The sequence below is a fragment of the Somniosus microcephalus genome, chromosome 4 (genome assembly GCF_052327205.1).
Source record: "Somniosus microcephalus isolate GS21.2 chromosome 4, FLI_Smic_1.0, whole genome shotgun sequence".
Lineage (NCBI taxonomy): Eukaryota > Metazoa > Chordata > Chondrichthyes > Squaliformes > Somniosidae > Somniosus > Somniosus microcephalus.
Genome location: NC_140990.1, coordinates 257100738 through 257119039, shown reverse-complemented (window position 1 = coordinate 257119039; position 18302 = coordinate 257100738). Strand labels below are relative to the sequence as shown.

The window sequence follows — 18302 nt, the reverse complement described above, 5'->3', positions numbered from 1 at the left end:
TGAACATTGAAATCACCGAGGTAGGAGGAGTTACTCACTGCAGAGGCTGAGGGAGGATATCTCGATGAGAGACTTGGGGTGGGACTGCTCTTGCTCACTGTCGCTTTAAAAATTATCCACACAACGAGCCTAGTTCTGCACGTATCACTGAGTTCAATGTGACCCACAGGGAGGTGCAGTCATTATAGTAACGGAGGTCTGCTGGCTGTGCATAGCACTCTACGAACTGGTTCAAGATCACTGGGGCCATGAAAATGTCATACCGAGGAAAAAGGATAAATAGTTCAATTTGTAAGGTTACGTAGATACTCTGGAGTTTCATTCAATTCACCTTTGTGTTGGGTAGGGAGTACCTACAACATTTTTCCTCAGGTGATTAAATGGGTTAAGGTTGATGATTGTGGTTGATACAGTTTTGAGTTTTTACAGTCGATATCTTTCATGGGTCCAGCATCAATGGCCACTTCCGGAAGTGAACCTCACTTCCCTTATGAACTAGAGTGTGCCCAATATCTGGGTAAGTGTTGTGAGACTCCAGGATCAAACAAATAGCCCTTTCCATCAAATTCCAGTTTACCGGAATATGTCATGTGCCGCCGCATGACCTCATCTTCATAGGTGTATGAATATATACTATCAGATCGAGGCTCAGGCTATAAATCAACAGACACATTTATTTGACATTAAACAAATACATGAACAGTACTCGGTATAAACAGTATATTTACAATAATTATAAACTTTACCACCCTCCTCAAAATGTCAAAATAACAGACACTTTTCCTATACTGTTTCTTAGTACAAGATTGAGCTTTGAAACACAATCATTCACTTCTTTTGTGACAAAATGCTACCAGGGAACCAGATCTAACTTAGTCTGTCTGCTGGCCTCAGCCTGACTGACTAGCTGGTATAAAATGAGACGTAGATATATCATTCAAAATCCCTTGAAGATATACAAAAACAAAGAGCGTTAGACATTTGTATCTCTCATAATTACCTTAGGGTAACAGCTGTTCAACAGGTTGTCAGTTACAAAAGATGTATGTCCCAATCTACTTTGTATTTGCGGAATTAAGTGTCGCCTAGCCATCAAGAACACTACTTGACAGATTGACACTAATGATTATATTCAACAGACATTAACTTACAAAACTCATTTCTGTTTGAAAGGAATCAAACTTTAGATGCATATTAATACATTTGGCCCAAAGCTATAACTTATATTCTATAGCATGCAGAAAATAATATTTACCATGTGTGTGTCGTGACCATCAAGAAAGAATCAAAAAAATAATGTTCAAGACAAAAAAAACGAATCTTTGTCGCAGTGGTTTTACTGTCAAATTATATATATATATATATATATATATATTTGTGTAGAGGCTAGCTGGCTTCTGCCAGTTGTAAATTATTTTCTCAATTAAAAAAAATGTTGCAGTGCTCACTTTTCATAAGTGTCCATTCAGAACAATGCACTTACATAATGTGATGTGAATAGATTTATTGCATGCATTAGACCATGAGGCTGGAGATAATCATTGGTATTGCTTTGTAGTGCCTTATAATGCATCCATTAAGGTTAATCTGTATTGCAAGTTATGTCAGTTTTTCAAGGCTTGACACATTAATTGGTAATATTAAACCCTAGTCCAAGTGTGACTTTTATAGCACTGGTGTTGTACACCTTTTGAAAGATCAGAATATGTAGTACTTACATTAATTCGTTGCATCTTAATAATTGGCACGGTTGGTATTTTTAGTTTACTTGTAATTATTTACTGCTGTGTTTTGGAATGTGCATAGTGTCATTAACATTGCTGGAAGTATTCAACACATATTGTGTTATCACTTGTAAGTGACGGTAAAATTATCTACATTCATCTAACTGTCTAAAGGCTTTTATTGTTATTTGTGGAATTCATTGTAACTGTTCTTATACAATGGTTGGTGTACGATTTCTGAAGTGCAATGTAAAACAATTGTTTTCTCTACTTAATTGTAGAATTTAATTAAGATCTGAACATTGAATTCTTAAAGGAATATGGAAATTATTTTAACTCACGGCTATGTAATTATGTAGGATTTATTGAGCTAATCATAGAATCATAGAATAGTACAGCACGCACAGAAGGAGGTTGTTCAGCCCATCAAGTCTGCCCCAGCTCTTTCGAAGAACAATCCAATTAGTCCCACTCCCCGCTCTTTTCCCATACCCCTGCAATTTTTTTTCTCCTTCAAGTATTTATCCAATTCCCTTTTAAAAGCTACCATTGAATCTGTTTCCACCGCCCTATCAAGCAATGCACTCCAAATCCTAACCACTTGTTGCATAAAAAAGTTTATCCTCATGTTGTCTCTGGTTCTTTTGCCAATCACCTTAAATCTGTGTCATCTGGTTATTGACCCCTCAACCATTGGAAACCGTTTCTCTTTGTTTACTCTATCTAAACCCTTCATGATTTTAAACACCACTTTGCTAGAACCTGAATGCCACAGAGTCCCCTAAATCTTACCTTCTCTTATAATCTAAAGGCTAAAAGGCAAGCTTACCTTATCTTTGTGTAATGTTAATTTGATAATGTTTGAAACTAAATATGATAAGCATTATAAAAATCTATTCAACAGAACCTTTTACATAATCTTGCACATGATATGGAAATTCATTTAAGTAAGTTTTAGGTTCATTTGTGATTACATGAAAGAGAAGAAATAGAGTCAGCTTAATTTTGCTCGCATGCCAATTTCTTTACATAGACTCCAAGTAGCTAATCGGAGGCTCCTGCTCGCTCAAAGTAAATTGGAACCCATTCAGTGGACCGAAAATTCAGCAGCACTGGTGTTCTGTTTTTCTTACATATAGAGTGCGTTTTCAAAATATTTTTCACATTAAACAATTACTCAGAAAAAATATTTTCAAATTTACAGTAGTCAAGAAAAACTTAAAGCTTCTGTTAACAGAGCGATGCTGCCATGCTGCGAAGGGATCCTCTGTTCTGAAGGGATTCATGATAAGAATGACCTTGGCTGGAAGTTTCTGATACCATAGATGGTGCATTGCATGGAATACAAGCTGAGAATTAAACCATTCATTCCATGAACAACTTGACATTCAAGTACTAGCCTGGGCTTTGTAAGAGATGGGAAGGAGGTTGAGGGTAAGATTCTTGAAAACTCAGGGCTTGACAGATTTTCTGATCAGCATCAATGTAGTTTATGTGCCCCAGTGATGCTTCTGCATGCTAGGTTTGTGAGGCAGCCCTTGCTATGCATGCAACTTGGCGTGGCCGACTTTGGAGATGCACTGTGTCTTATTGGGCAGGATTTTATAGAATTGGTCTGCCTTGTTGAAGCTGTAGACTTGTTCCAGGTTTTTTTTTCCAATTATTTTCTTAAATTTTTTCCTGAAGGAATCTATGATGCCTATATCAGATGACAGCTTCTCCCTGAAGAAAGACAGCTGCCTTAAACTGCGATGTTTTCCATCTATTCAATCATCATGTTGGCTGTGAATTTTGTAATTCCATTCAGTGTCTTGTTGAGCTATAGTACTTTTTCTGTAGAATAGGGCAACTAATGTGCATTTCTGAAGTTGCTGTGTAAACCTCAGGAAGGGTGCCTCATCTAGCTTTGCATGCTAAGCAGCTTCCTCGTGACAAATGCATATTTTAAGGCATCGTTAATTCCGCTTTTAGTTTGATATAGCCGACTCCCTGGCACCATTATCAGCTGCGACTTTTCTTTGTATTCATCCTTCTCAAGCATCTTCAGCCTCTTCCCAAATGGCTCTACTTTCTCATCTCATCCGTAGGAGAAGTGGACAAAATTGCAGAAGGTGAGTAGAAAACAACATCTTGTTCCTTGGAATGAAAGTTACAGAATGAGGTGGAGAGTATATTTGACACTTATCAGTGAGAGAGTATTTGGAGATTCTGGGCAGCAAGCAGACAAGAGCTGCTTGGGATGTTGAGAGCCTTTGGGAGGCTTTAAATTTTCAGTTTACAATCACACACACTTACACATAGCACATTACAGAAAATTTGTCATTACTAGCTAATTAAATGAAAAAACATTATTTTTATAAATGCTGTTTAAAATTAATATAAGAAAACATGAATTGGTGTTGAACTTGATAGAGTTTCCTGCCAATGTAGTGCTGACGATTATTTTGATTAGGTATGCTCTTCAGGTAATAAGAAAACAGAACGGTTTGAATAAGCCAGATAATTACTTTGTATGGATGTTAGGAGCTCCTATAATATATCTGTTATTGATACATAAACACAGGCCTCAGAAAATACATTACCTCACTAGATTAAGAGGTTTATTGATGTATGCAAACTTAAGCAGCACTACTGACAAAGTAACTTCATTACCAAGAAGTGTTGTTTCTAAAGATGAAATGCATTTCATCTGTTACGTGACCTTCACATTTCTGAAGTTCCTGTATGATTTATTACTTGTGCAGTCAGCAGTTGGTGAAATCACTCACTCTGACAAGTCCATCATTTTCAGCACTGTGGGTCACAAGAAAAAGATACAATAAAAATGAAGACAATATGGCAGTAAATAGTACTCCATAATTCTTTTTTAATGCACTTTGTAAACAGAAGTCTTGATGGCTTCCTCAAAATCTTCCCTTATATAGAGATTATACTTTTAATGACTGGAGACATTGAACTTATAGTTTAAACACGATTATAAATATTATAAAATTCCAGTTATGTATGTACTGTATGATCAGCCAAATATTCCAAATCAACACAAAGGAAATTTGGATCCAACAGTAGTCCAACCGGCATGCCAACAGACTGAGACTTCAAATGATATGACTAACCATAGCTTATTTTCAAGGAGAGGCTCAATGTCGAGTGCATATATAAATAGACAATACCAGTGGAATCCACCACTACAACAGGATTCAATCTTTCACTCTTTAGGAAGACATGGGATAATTTTAACCCCCAAAAACGGGTGGGTTTGGGTCGGGTGAGATTTTAAAAGTCTCAAACCCGAACCCAACCCGCCTCCAACCCGCCTACCTCGGGGTTTAATAGAGGCGGGACAGGGGGTGGGCAGCTAACCCGCTCCCAGGAGGCGGGTTGCCTATTTAACTATTATAATGAGGCTGGGAGCCTCACATTTTTTTATTTTTTTTTATTCATTGATGGGATGTGGGCGTCGCTGGCTAGGCCTGCATTTAGTGCCCATCCCTAATTGCCCTTGAGAAGATGGTGGTGAGCTGCCTTCTTGAACCGCTGCAGTCCATATGGTGTAGGTACACCCACAATGCTGTTAGGAAGGGAGTTCCAGGATTTTGGCCCAGCGACAGTGAAGGAACGGCGATACAGGTCCAAGTCAGGATGGTGTGTGGCTTGGAGGGGAACTTGTAGGTGGTGATGTTCCCATGCGTCTGCTGCCCTTGTCCTTCTAAGTGGTAGAGGTCGCGGGTTTGGAAGGTGCTGTTGAAGGAGCTTTGGCGAGTTGCTGCAATGCATCTTGTAGATGGTACACACTGCAGCCACAGTGCGCCGGTGGTGGAGGGAGTGAATGTTGAAGGTGGATGGAGTGCCAATCAAGCGGGCTGCTTTACCCTGAATGGTGTTGAGCTTCTTGAGTGTTGTTGGAGCTGCACTCATCCAGGCAAGTGGAGAGTATTCCATCACACTCCTGACTTGTGCCTTGTAGATGGTGGAAAGGCTTTGGGGAGTCAGGAGGTGAGACACTCGCCGCAGAATTCCCAGCCTCTGGCTTGCTCTTGTAGCCACAGTATTTATATGGCTGGTCCAGTTCAGTTTCTGATCAATGGTAACCCCCAGGATGTTGATAGTGGGGGATTCAGCGATGGTAATGCCATTGAATGTCAAGGGGAGATGGTTAGAGTCTCGCTTGTTGGAGATGGTCATTGCCTGGCAATTGTGTGGTGCGAATGTTACTTGCCACTTGTCAGCCCAAGTCTGAATGTTGTCCAGGTCTTGCTGCATATGGACACGGACTGTGTCAGTATCTGACGAGTCTCGAATGGTGCTGAACAGTGTGCAATCATCAGCGAACATCCCCACTTCTGACCTTATGATGGAGGGAAGGTCATTGATGAAACAGCTGAAGATGGTTGGGCCTAGGACACTGCCCTGAGGAACTCCTGCAGTGATGTCATGTGATTGGGATGAATGACCTCCAACAACCACAGCCAACTTCCTTTGTGTTATGTATGATTCCAACCAATGCCTCGGGAAACCCAGCAGCTCAAGAGAGGTGAGAATAGCTTTGGGGAAAAGCTAAGTGCTCTTACAGCACTGCTTGTGGGCCAGGAGGAGCAGCAGTGCTTTCTCCCAGCCCAACAAGTTACCTGTTTCCCAGCCATTGGACTCCACCCTCCACTATTGGAACCCCCCACACCCCACATCCAAAGATCCCCTGGGGTTGGTGATTGGACCCCTCCTCCCCTGCTCCCACTAACATAGCTGCAGGCTCCCTACCTGCTTCTGCGGCCTCCTTCGGAGTGTTCCCAACAGGGAGCAAAGCCTGTCAATCAGGCTGATTTCCGGGCGGGGATCCTGTAGAAAAATAAAGACGCACGCTCCACAACATGCGGGGAAACCCGGACTTATGGGCTTCCCAACCAAAACTCCTTCCAGTCAATATCGGGGCCACAGTGTTTAATGTTATTGGGGCTGGCAACACACTACAATTACTATTTTAGAACTTGGTTAATATAACATATTGGCTGACTCTCTGTAGTTTATTGATTCATTTTCACAAATATAAGATTTGATCCAAAGATGATTCAGAACATCTTCCATACTGGGGTTCTCCACAATGAGTTTCTTTGTATCCACAGTATGTGAACCGAATAGTCTGTCCTTTCCATGCAGATGCATGTTTTTGTCTCTCCTACTTTCTCCTTCATATACTGATAGGGTTAGATGAAGAGGGGTGGGAAGAAGCTCATGTGGAGCATAAACACCAGCGTGGACCATTTGGGCCAAATGGCCTGTTTCTGTGCTGTAAATTCTACGTGACTACCACGTTCTTCAGAAGATTCAAGAAGAAGGTCATTGTAGTAACTCCGTGGTGGCCTTGGAGTTGAGTAGTTCCTTGTTAATCTCACTATCACCCAGACGAAATGAGGCCAAGTCCAACTTTCCAGCATGATAGCCATAGGTGACACAATTCCTAGATTGACCTCATGGAATTCTGCTTCACAAGTGAACTGATGTTGAGCAACCAAGGAAGTTTTTTTTTTATTTGTTCATGGGATGTGGGCGTCGCTGGCAAGGCCAGCATTTATTGCCTATCCCTAATTGCCCTTGAGAAGGTGGTAGTGAGCCGCCTTCTTGAACTGCTGCAGTCCATGTGGTGAAGGTACTCCCACAGTGCTGTTAGGGAGGGAGTTCCAAGATATTGACCCAGCGATGATTAAGGAATGGCGAGATATTTCCAAGTCAGGATGGTGTGTGACTTGGAGGGGAACTTAGAGGTGGTGGTGTTCCCATGCGCCTGCTGCCCTTGTCCTTCTAGGCAGTAGAGGTCATGGGGTTGGTCCCCTGGCTTGATGGTAATGGTAGAGTGAGGGATATGCCAGGCCATGAGTTTACAGATTGTGGTGGAATACAATTCTGCTGCTGCTGATGGTCCACAACACCTCATGGATGCCCAGTTTTGAGCTGCTAGATCTGTTCTGAATCTATCCCATTTAGCATGGTGGTAGTGCCACACAACACAATGGAGGGTATCCTCAGTGTGAAGATGGGACTTCGTCTCCACAAGGACTGTGCGGTGGTCACAGCTACCAATGCTGTCATGGACAGAAGCATCTGCAACAGGTAGATTGGTGAGGACGAGCCCAGTAGGTTTTTCCCTCATGTTGGTTCTCTCAAAACCTGCTGCAGGCCCAATCTGGCAGCTATGTCCTTCAGGACTCGGCCAGCTTGGTCAGTAGTGGTGCTGCCAAACCACTCTTGGTGATGGAGATTGAAGTCCCCCACCCAGATTACGTTCTGTGCCCTTGCTATCCTCAGTGCTTTTTCCAAGTGATGTTCAACATGGAGGAGTACTGGAGTTGTGGCTGGAGTCACCATGGAGCATCCGCGAAGCTGAGATCTTCGTGGATAGCACGTTTAATGAGGTGGTCACACCGCAGGTAAAGAGTGCACAGGCAGACAGGAAATGGGTGACCGCCAGACAGAGTAAAAGAACTAGGAAGGTAGTGCAGGAGTCCCCTGGGTCCATCTCCCTCTCCAACAGATTTTCCGTTTTGGATACTGATGGGGGAGATGGTTTCTATGGGGAATGCAGCAAGAGCCAAGTCCGTGGCACCACGAGTGGCTCAGCTGCACAGGAGGGGAGGAAAAAGAGTGGGAGAGCAATAGTGATAGGGGATTCTATCGTAAGGGGAACAGATAGACGTTTCTGTGGCCGCAGACGTGACTCCAGGATGGTATGTTGCCTCCCTGGTGCCAGGGTCAAGGATGTCACTGAATGGCTGCAGGGCATTCTGAAGGGGGAGGGCGAACAGTCCGAAGTCGTGGTTCACATTGGTACCAACTACATGGGTAGAAAGAAGGATGAGGTCCTGCAACAAGAATTTAGGGAGCTAGGTAGCAGATTAAAAAGCAGGACCTCAAAGGTTGTAATCTCTGGATTACTCCCGGTGCCATGTGCTAGTGAATATAGGAATAGGAGGATAGAGCAGATGAATGCGTGGCTAAAGAGTTGGTGCAGGAGGGAGGGCTTTAGTTTCCTGGATCACTGGGTCTGCTTCTGGGGAAGGTGGGACCTGTACAAGTCGGACGGGTTGCACCTGAACCGGAACGGGACCAACATCCTTGCGGGGAGGTTTGCTAGTACTGTTGGGGGGGTGGGGGTTAAACTAACTTGGCAGGGGGATGGGATACGGAGTGGAGCTATAGTTGGGTGTGATGCACAGCCAAATATAGAGGAAAAAACAAGTCAGCCTGGAAGGCAGAGCAAATATGTAACCGCACAAGGGAGTATGGCAAGGTTGGATGGCATTTATTTTAATGCAAGGAGTCTTGCGAGTAAGGCAGATGAATTGAAGGTGTTGATGAACACATGGGAGTATGATATTGTTGCTATCACAGAGACATGGTTGAGGGAGGGGCAGGACTGGCAGCTCAATATTCCGGGGTACAGAATCTTCAGGAGAGACAGAGGGGGGTGTAAAAGAGGAGGGGTGTCGCAATATTAATCAAGGAGTCAATTACTGCTGTAAGGAGGGATGATATCTTAGCAGGTTCTTCCAATGAGGTCATATGGGTAGAACTTAAAAACAAAAAGGAGGCAAGCACTTTGCTGGGAGTGTACTATAGGCCCCCAAACAGTCAGGGGGAGATAGAGGAACAGATATGTAGGCAAATCTCAGACAAGTGTAGAAATAATAGGGTAATAATAGTAGGGGATTTCAACTTCCCCAATATTAACTGGGATAGTCAGAGTGTGAAAGGCTTAGAGGGTGCGGAATTCTTAAAATACATCCAGGAGAGCTTTTTGAGCCCGCATGTAGAAAGTCCTACAAGAGAGGGGGTGGTACTGGACCTAATTCTAGGGAACGTAGCCAGGCAAGTGGTAGAAGTGTCAGTAGGAGAGCATTTTGGTGACAGTGACCATAATTCGGTGAGATTTAAGGTAGTCATGGAAAAGGACAAAGATGGACCAGAAATAAAGGTTCTAAATTGGGGGAAGGCCGATTTTAATATGATAAGGCAGGATCTGGCCAAAGTGGACTGGGATCAGCTACTTCTGGGAAAATCCACATCAGAGCAGTGGGAGTCTTTCAGAAAGGAAATAGAGAGAGTACAACGCCAACATGTTCCCGTAAAGGTCAAGGGTGGGACCAACAAACCCAGGGAACCCTGGATGTCAAGGGATATACAAGAATGGATTAGGAAAAAAAGGGAGGCGTTTGGCAGATACAAAGGACTAAAAACAGTGGAAGCCCTAGAGGAGTATAGAAAGTGCAGGGGGGTACTTAAAAAAGAAATTAGGAGAGCGAAGAGGGGGCATGAAAAAACACTGGCAGGCAAAATAAAGGAAAATCCCAAGTGTTTTACAAGTATATTAAGGGCAAGAGGATAACCAGGGAAAGAGTAGGGCCCATTAGGGACCAAAGTGGCAATGCGTGTGTAGAGCCGGAAGATGTAGGTGAGGTTTTAAATGAATATTTTGCATCTGTGTTCACTATGGAGAAGGACGATGTAGGCATAGAAATCAGACGGGGATTGTGATATACTTGAACAAATTAGTATTGAGAGGGAGGAGGTACGAGCGGTTTTAGCGGTCTTAAAAGTGGATAAATCCCCAGGCCCTGATGGGATGTATCCCAGGCTGCTGTGTGAGGCAAGGGAGGAGATTGCAGGGGCTCTGACACAAATTTTCAGAACCTCTCTGGCCACAGGGGAGGTGCCAGAGGACTGGAGAACAGCTAACGTAGTACCATTGTTCAAGAAGGGTAGTACGGATAAACCAGGGAATTACAGGCCAGCGAGCCTAACATCAGTGGTAGGGAAATTATTGGAAAAAATTCTGAGGGACAGATTTAGTATCCACTTGGAGAGGCAGAGATTAATCAGGGATAGTCAGCATGGCTTTGTCAGGGGGAGATCATGTCTGACCAATTTGATTGAATTTTTCGATGGGGTGACTAGGTGTGTGGATGAGGGTAGTGCAGTTGATGTAGTCTACATGGACTTCAGTAAGGCTTTTGACAAAGTCCCACATGGGAGACTGGTCAAGAAGGTAAGAGCCCATGGGATCCAGGGCAATTTGGCACATTGGATCCAAAATTGGCTTAGGAGGCAGAGGGTGATGGTCGAAGGTTGTTTTTGTGACTGGATGCCTGTGTCCAGTGGTGTACCGCAGGGATCGGTGCTGGGTCCTTTGCTGTTTGTAGTGTACATTAATGATTTAGATATGAATGTAGGAGGTATGATCAGTAAGTTTGCAGATGACACGAAAATTGGTGGAGTGGTAAATAGCGAGGAGGGAAGCCTTAGGCTACAGGATGACATAGACAGGATGGTTAGATGGGCAGAACAGTGGCAAATAGGATTTAACCCTGAAAAGTATGAGGTGATGCATTTTGGGAGGACTAACAAGGCAAGGGAATACACAATGAATGGTAGGATCCTAGGAAGGACAGAGGATCAGAAGGACCTTGGTGTGCATCTACATAGATCCCTGAAGGCAGCAGGACAGGTAGATAAGGTGGTTAAAAAGGCATATGGGATACTTGCCTTCATTAGCCAAGGCATAGAAAATAAGAGCAGGGAGGTTATGATGGAGCTGTACAAAACGTTAGTTAGGCCACAGCTGGAATACTGTGTGCAGTTCTGGTCGCCACACTATAGGAGGGATGTGATTGCATTGGAGAGGGCGCAGAGGAGATTCACCAGGATGTTGCCTGGGCTGGAGCGCTTCAGCTATGAATAGAGACTGGACAGGCTGGGGTTGTTTTCCTTAGAGCAGAGAAGGCTGAGGCGGGACCTGATTGAGGTGTACAAAATTATGAGGGGCATAGATAGGGTAGATAGAAAGAAACTTTTCCCTTAGTAGAGAGGTCAATAACCAGGGGGCATAGTTTCAAGGTAAGGGGCAGGCGGTTTAGAGGGGATTTGAGGAAAAACTTTTTCACCCAGAGGGCGGTTGGTATCTGGAACTCACTGCCTGAAAGGGTGGTAGAGGCCGGAACCCTCACAACATTCAAGAAGCATTTAGATGAGCACTTGAAACGCCATAGCATACAAGACTACGGACCAAGTGCTGGAAAATGGGATGAGAATAGACAGGGCTTGATGGCCGGCGCAGACACGATGGGCCGAAGGGCCTCTTTCTGTGCTGTATAACTCTATGGGCAGTATTTTCATTGGGCCGTGGAGTCGGGATTGGAGGTGTGTGGGGGGTTAAAATCCCGAAATCAGTGGTTCCGACCCCATCCCGCACCCAACCCGCCTTCATGCCAGTTTCAAAGGGGGCGGGTACCCGCCCCGCACTGGGACCCGCCTACCCGAGGCGGAAAGAGATTAGTGCCAATTAACTGCCTGTTAACAGGTAGTTAACGGGCAGTTTTTAGCCTAATCCCTATTTTTAAGGTTGAAGTGTGGGATTCCCGATGGCTCCAAACCACGCCAAGTTAGAGGAGGCAGGCCGTCGGGTTGAAGGACTTGGAGGGGTCGAGATGTCGGTGTTCAGGTGAGTGATGTGTGCATGAGTGCAAAGGTAAGTGTGTTTGATGTGTCTAAAGTGATTAAAGAATTTTAAATTACCTTTTCTTACCTTTTCAGCCTTCCTTCCTTTAGGTCTCGGGAGTCCCTCATCTCACCAGCACAGAAAGCAGAATGGCTGCGAACTGTCAAAAGTGACAGCCTTCAGCTTTCTGTGCAGGAGAGATTTCTAATTGAGTCTGTGGAGAAGGACTCAGGTTAGAAGTAAGACTGTCAGTGTTTGACAGCTTCAAACAGCTGTGAAATGCTGATATTTCATCTGTCAAAACCTCTTGACAGATGAAATTTCAGTCTGTGACATCACCTGTTGCCGGGTGGCCCTGGGCTCAACAATGTCAATCAAGTTAAAATCGCGTGGATTGGCCACATCTCGATGGAGGCGGGACTACAACCCCGAAAGTTGTAGTCCCGCCTCCTACCCGATTCCTGAATGAAAATCCAGCCCTATGACTCTATGATTCATTAGCTGAGGAAGGGTGGTAGGTCGTAATCAGCAGGAGGTTTCCTTGCCCATGTTTGACCTGGTGCATGAGACTTCATGGGGTCCGGAGTCAATGTTGAGAACTCCCAGAACCACTCCCTCCCGCCTGTATACCACGGTGCCGCCATATCTGGTGGGTCTGTCCTGCCGATGGGACATAACATACCCAGAGATGTTGATGGAGGAGTCTGGGACGTTGGTTGAAAGGTATGATTCTGTGAGTATGACTATGTCAGGCTGTTGCTTGACTAGTCTGTGCGACAGCTCTCCCAATTTTGGCACAAGTCCCCAGATGTTAATGAGGAGGACTTTGCAGGCTCGACTGGGCGTGCCTTTGTCGTGTCCAGTGCCTAGGTCAATGCCTGGTGGTCCCTCCGGTTTTATTCTTAGTATACTTCTTTGTAGCAGTTTGGTACAACTGAGTGGCTTCCTAGGCCATTTCAGAGGGCAGTTAAGAGTCAACCACATTGCTGTGGGTCTGAAGTCACATGTAGGCCAGACCAGGTAAAAACAGCAAATTTCCTTCCCTAAAGGACATTATTGAACCAGATGGGTTTTTACAACAATCCAGTAGTTACATGGTCACCATTACTGATACTAGCTTTTTATTCCCGATTTATTTCATTAACTGAAATGAAATTCCCCAGCTGCCATGGTGGGATTTGAACTCACGTTTCTGGATCATTAGTCCAAGCCTATGGAGTACTAATCCAGTAACATAAAATTGGGTATAGTAGCAAAGTGGTTATGTCAAAAGATATCTTTCATGTCCCATTAACTACAGGGGTATTATTAACCTAACCCGGCTGGTGAGAATGGGGCGGGTTTGAGTTGGATGCCCAATATACATCCTGCTCGATTTAACACTCCACTGACTTCAAAAGTGGTGTAATACCCATTCCCATCCCACTCCTGTTGGGTGGGTTAAGTTAAAATTACCACCTAAATCTTAACATAGTAAGCTGTCTACTGGAAAGCCCTTTACTAATAGTTCTTGTATGTTAAAACAACAGAGGTTCATATTGTGGTGTTTAAACTAAACTCTTGCTCTTCTGCTATGTAACGTTCCCTCAGTTTTGCTGAGGTTGAATCTGAAACCCAGCTTGATTATGATTTATTAAGCTTTAATTAGTTTTCCATTGCTCTTTTCAGTTTAATTCTTTGGGAGACTCTCCTCTTATGCTTCAGATCAGGAAGGGTGTTTTGAAGTCAAATCCAATTTCAATCCTTGGCATTTTAATCTGGTTCTTCGAATTAGTGTATCCTCCTTTTGGTACTTTCAGTTTGTGCGACTGTAATTGTTCTCATCATGGAGAGTTAATGGGTTTCTGTACCAGGTTTGCATAATGATCAAGCTGACCTTCATCCTTATCCTTTGTTCTTGCCTAAGATTGTGTTTCAATCCATATTGAGCAGGAAAATAATTCCATTCTTTTATCTACCACCGCAACTTTCTGAAGTGAAATCCTACTTCCACTAAGTGATTGTCTATAAAATTTTGTACAATACTAAGGGGGAGAAATTCGGTATCGCCCTGTTTGGGGCGTAATTATTGGCCGGCCGCAAAGTTTAGTGCCTGGTGCTAATTATCGCCTCCAACTGCAAACTTGGCTTCTATCACCCCTGGAGGTGATTGGAGCGCTAAATCAGGCACTACACACCTCTCTTAAGGCGCTAAAGCCGAGGAGTGAGGCGCTACCTCAGAGTGCTGGCGAAGCTCATGTGATGTCAGTCAGCAATTGAACACAGACACACTGGCGCCGGCCAGTTCTTAAAGGCGAGGGTCGATCTTGCTCTCCAGCCACACCCTGCTCATTGCAGCCTTGAATCTCGGCCTGGACAGACCTGTACATCAAATCTGCTGGAAAGAACAATAGAGAGACCCAGGGAAAGAGCTCAGAGTGCAGCCCCCATAGTCTCTTCTAAATCAATGCAAGGAAGGTTAAATCAAAATGAACCTGCAAAGTGCTGCTCAATACCCAAAACTCCTTCACACAGCGTTGAATCTCTCCAGAAGTCTCTCTCGCTCTCTCAGAATGCGTGGTGCAAAAATGTCGCCAACAAAAAAGGCAGGAAGCGGTTGCCTTTAAATAGTGCTCCCCCAAGTCCCTTCCCGACTGCAAAACGCTCCCCTCAACCTGTCGTTGCTAGCGGCAGGCGGCAAGGCAGGGGCCGCCACTCAATATCCAGTCCGAGGTGTTGCACGCTCGACTGACGTCACGATCTGCGGGCGCAGGAGATCGTGGCGATAGTGTTTAGCGCTGCCGCAAAATATCTGGTCAATTTCGTGAGCGGTGCATGCATCGCCGTGCCAGGGCGCTAGTTGCTTTGCGCCCCGTTAGACGGGAGGTGCAAAGCAACCAAATTTTCCCTCCTAAATCTTTAACTAACCCTTGTCAGTTCTTTATAGCATATGATGATAGGGAGGGCTGCTTCTAAACCAAGTGCGACAAAGTAAATGGTTGAATGCATTCATCATTACTACCACGTGGCATGTAATATATCTTCTGGCTCAATTAAGAGTCCTTCTAATAGACCTACCAGGGCCACCTGGCTGAATCTTAAATGATTCTCGATACAGAGTATTTGTAGAGCAACTTTGTGGTGCAACCCACAAATCTTTAACAAGAACCATTTATTTGGATCTGACTGTCAAAAATAATTGATCATTCTGACTGTGGGTGTTCCATCAAAGCTCAAAGGGCTTTCTTCATTCTCCTGAACTACAGTCTCCAGAAATTATCAATAGTTAATAAAATAAGGTTGCCTACCTATAAAGCAAGATCCCACTGTACACCCTCATGCCCTCTCTTTTCAGGAGGGCACTGTAATAGAGCCACCTGGTGTGTCTCAAGATACCACAGAATTGGCGACGAGGATGCGATTGCAGAATTCCCTAGCTGAAATTTTTGTTGGAGGATAATCCTGCCAACCGACGGAGGGACTGTTAAAGGTTCTTCGTTTTGCAGCAAAACTTAAAAATCCAAGGTAAATTTCGAGCACACATGGCTGAACTATCGACATTGCCAGAGTCCAGATGACTGTGCCTATGGGAATAATAGGGCGCTTGGGTGAGTTCCATCGCGACTGAGAGACTTTCGGAGTGTATGTGGAGCGGCTAGAAATGTTTTTCACCACGAATAGTATTGTCGAAGTCCCTGATGATGTAAATCGTAACCGGGCGGTTTTAGAAATGAAACAGGCTATTTTTTTTGACTGAAGCAGGCCCCGAGGTGTATGACACCCTGAAAAATGTGCTTGTTCCCGCCAAGCCAAAGGACACGCCACTGAAGGAGATCCTAACCAAGTTAGAACAGCACTATAGTCCTGAGCCCATGTAAATTGCTGAAAGTTATCATTTTGGAACACGTGATCAATTAAATGACAAGGGTCTCAATGAGTACATTATAGCTTTAAAAAAGCTATCCAGTCACTGTTATTTCGGAAAATGTCAGGACAGAGCTTTGCGGGACCGCTTTGTTTGTGGGTTGAAAAATGAACGTATCAGAAGTAAATTGTTGACAACCCCTAACTTGAATTTTGACTTAGCTTGTCAGAACATAAGAAATAGGAGCAGGAGTAGGCCAATCGGCCCCTCGAACCTGCTCCGCCATTCAATAAGATCATGGCTGATCTGATCCTAACCGCCAATCTACTATCACAGAACCATCTCCTGAATCTAACAGAATTAGACACACGAAATAGGAGCAGGATCAGGCTACACGGCCCCTGGGCCCGCTCCGCTACCCACAGGGCCATGTCCGATCCGAACCTAGACTCATGTCCAAATTCCTGCCCGCTCCCCGTAACCCTTAATTCCCTTTACGTCTAGGAAACTGTCTATTTCTGTTTTAAATTTATGTAATGATGTAGCTTCTACAGCTTTTTGGGGCAGCATATTCCATGGACCTACCACCCTCTGAGTGAAGTAGTTCCTCCTCATCTCAGTTTTGAAAGAGCAGCCCCTTATTCTAAGACTATGCCCCCTAGTTGTAGTTTCACCCATCATCGGGAACATCCTCCCCACATCCACCCGATCCAACCCCTTCACAATCTTATATGTTTCAATAAGATCGCCTCTCATTCTTCTGAACTCCAATGAGTAGAGTCCCAATCTACTCAACCTCTCCTCATATGTCCATCCCCTCATCCCCGGGATTAACCGAGTGAACCTTCTTTGTACTGACTCGAGAGCAAGTATGTCTTTTCTTAAGTATGGACACCAAAACTGTATGCAGTATTCCAGGTGCGGTCTAACCAATACCTTGTACAACTGAAGCAATACCTCCCTATTTTTATATTCTATCCCCCTAGCAATGAAAGCCAACATTCCATTGGCCTTCTTAATCACTTGCTGCACCTGCATACTAACCTTTTGAGTTTCATGCACCAGGACCCCCAGATCCCTTTGTACTTCAGTACTTTCCAGTTTCTTGCCATTAAGATAATAACTTGCTCTACGATTTTTCCTGCCAAAGTGCATAACCTCACACTTTCCAGTATTGTATTCCATCTGCCAAATCTCTGCCCACTTACTTAGCCTGTCTATGTCCCCTTGCAGGTTTTTTATGTCCTCCTCACTCACTACTTTCCCTCCCATCTTAGTATCATCTGCAAACTTTGATATGTTACACTCGGTCCCCTCCTCCAAATCGTTAATATAGATTGTAAAGAGTTGGGGACCCAGCACTGACCCCTGCGGAACACCACTAGTTACCGATTGCCAGTCTGAGAATGAACCATTTATCCCAACTCTCTGCCTTCTGTTAGATAGCCAATCCTCTATCCATGCCAGAATATTACCCCCAATCCCGTGATTTTTTATCTTAAGCAATAATCTTTTGTGTGGCACCTTGTCAAATGCCTTTTGGAAGTCTAAATACACTACGTCCACTGGTTCCCCGTTATCCACCCTATATGTTACTTCCTCAAAGAACTCCAGCAAATTTGTCAAACATGACTTCCCCTTCATAAAACCATGCTGACTTTGTCCTATTAAATTATGATTATCCAAATGTCCTGTTACTGTCTCCTTAATAATGGACTCCAAAATTTTACCTACCACAGATGTTAGGCTAACCAGTCTATAGTTTCCAGCCTTTTGTCTACTGCCCTGTTTAAATAAGGGTGTTACATTAGCAGTTTTCCAGTCTGCCGGGACCTTTGCTGAGTCCAGGGAGTTTTGGAAAATTATTACCAATGCATCCACAATCCCTACCGCCACTTCCCTCAAGACCCTAGGATGTAAGCCATCAGGTCCAGGTGATTTATCCGCTTTGAGTCCCATTATTTTACCGAGTACCACTTCCTTAGTGATTTTGATCGTGTTTAGCTCCTCCCCCCCCCCCTATAGCCCCCTGTTTGTCCAGTGTTGGGATGTTCTTAGTGTCCTCTACTGTAAAGACTGATACAAAATATTCATTCAGTGTTTTTGCCATCTCCATATTTCCCACCATTAATTTCCCAGTCTCATCCTCTAAGGGACCAACATTTACTTTAGCCACCCTTTTTCTTTTTATATAACTATAAAAACTCTTACTATCTGTTTTTATATTTTTTGCTAATTTACTTTCATAATC

At 44.1% G+C, this 18302-nt stretch overlaps 1 protein-coding gene and 1 long non-coding RNA gene across 3 annotated transcripts in view; one reads left to right on the top strand and one right to left on the bottom strand.

Moving 5' to 3' along the window:
- The window catches only part of LOC147120405 (uncharacterized), a 48250-nt gene that overhangs the window by 13245 nt on the left and 16703 nt on the right, over nucleotides 1-18302 (top strand). The window contains exon 2 of the long non-coding RNA XR_015078188.1: nucleotides 3763-3835. This is a non-coding gene — a long non-coding RNA (uncharacterized LOC147120405). The remainder of the gene's footprint in view (nucleotides 1-3762; nucleotides 3836-18302) is intronic.
- LOC147120404 (ropporin-1-like) overlaps nucleotides 4294-18302 on the bottom strand; it is an 88101-nt gene continuing 74092 nt past the window's right edge. For both annotated transcript variants that reach the window (XM_085986288.1, XM_085986289.1), the window contains one exon: nucleotides 4294-4517. In XM_085986288.1, coding sequence (XP_085842414.1) covers nucleotides 4469-4517 — 49 coding nt within the window. In that variant the 3' untranslated portion in view covers nucleotides 4294-4468. The remainder of the gene's footprint in view (nucleotides 4518-18302) is intronic.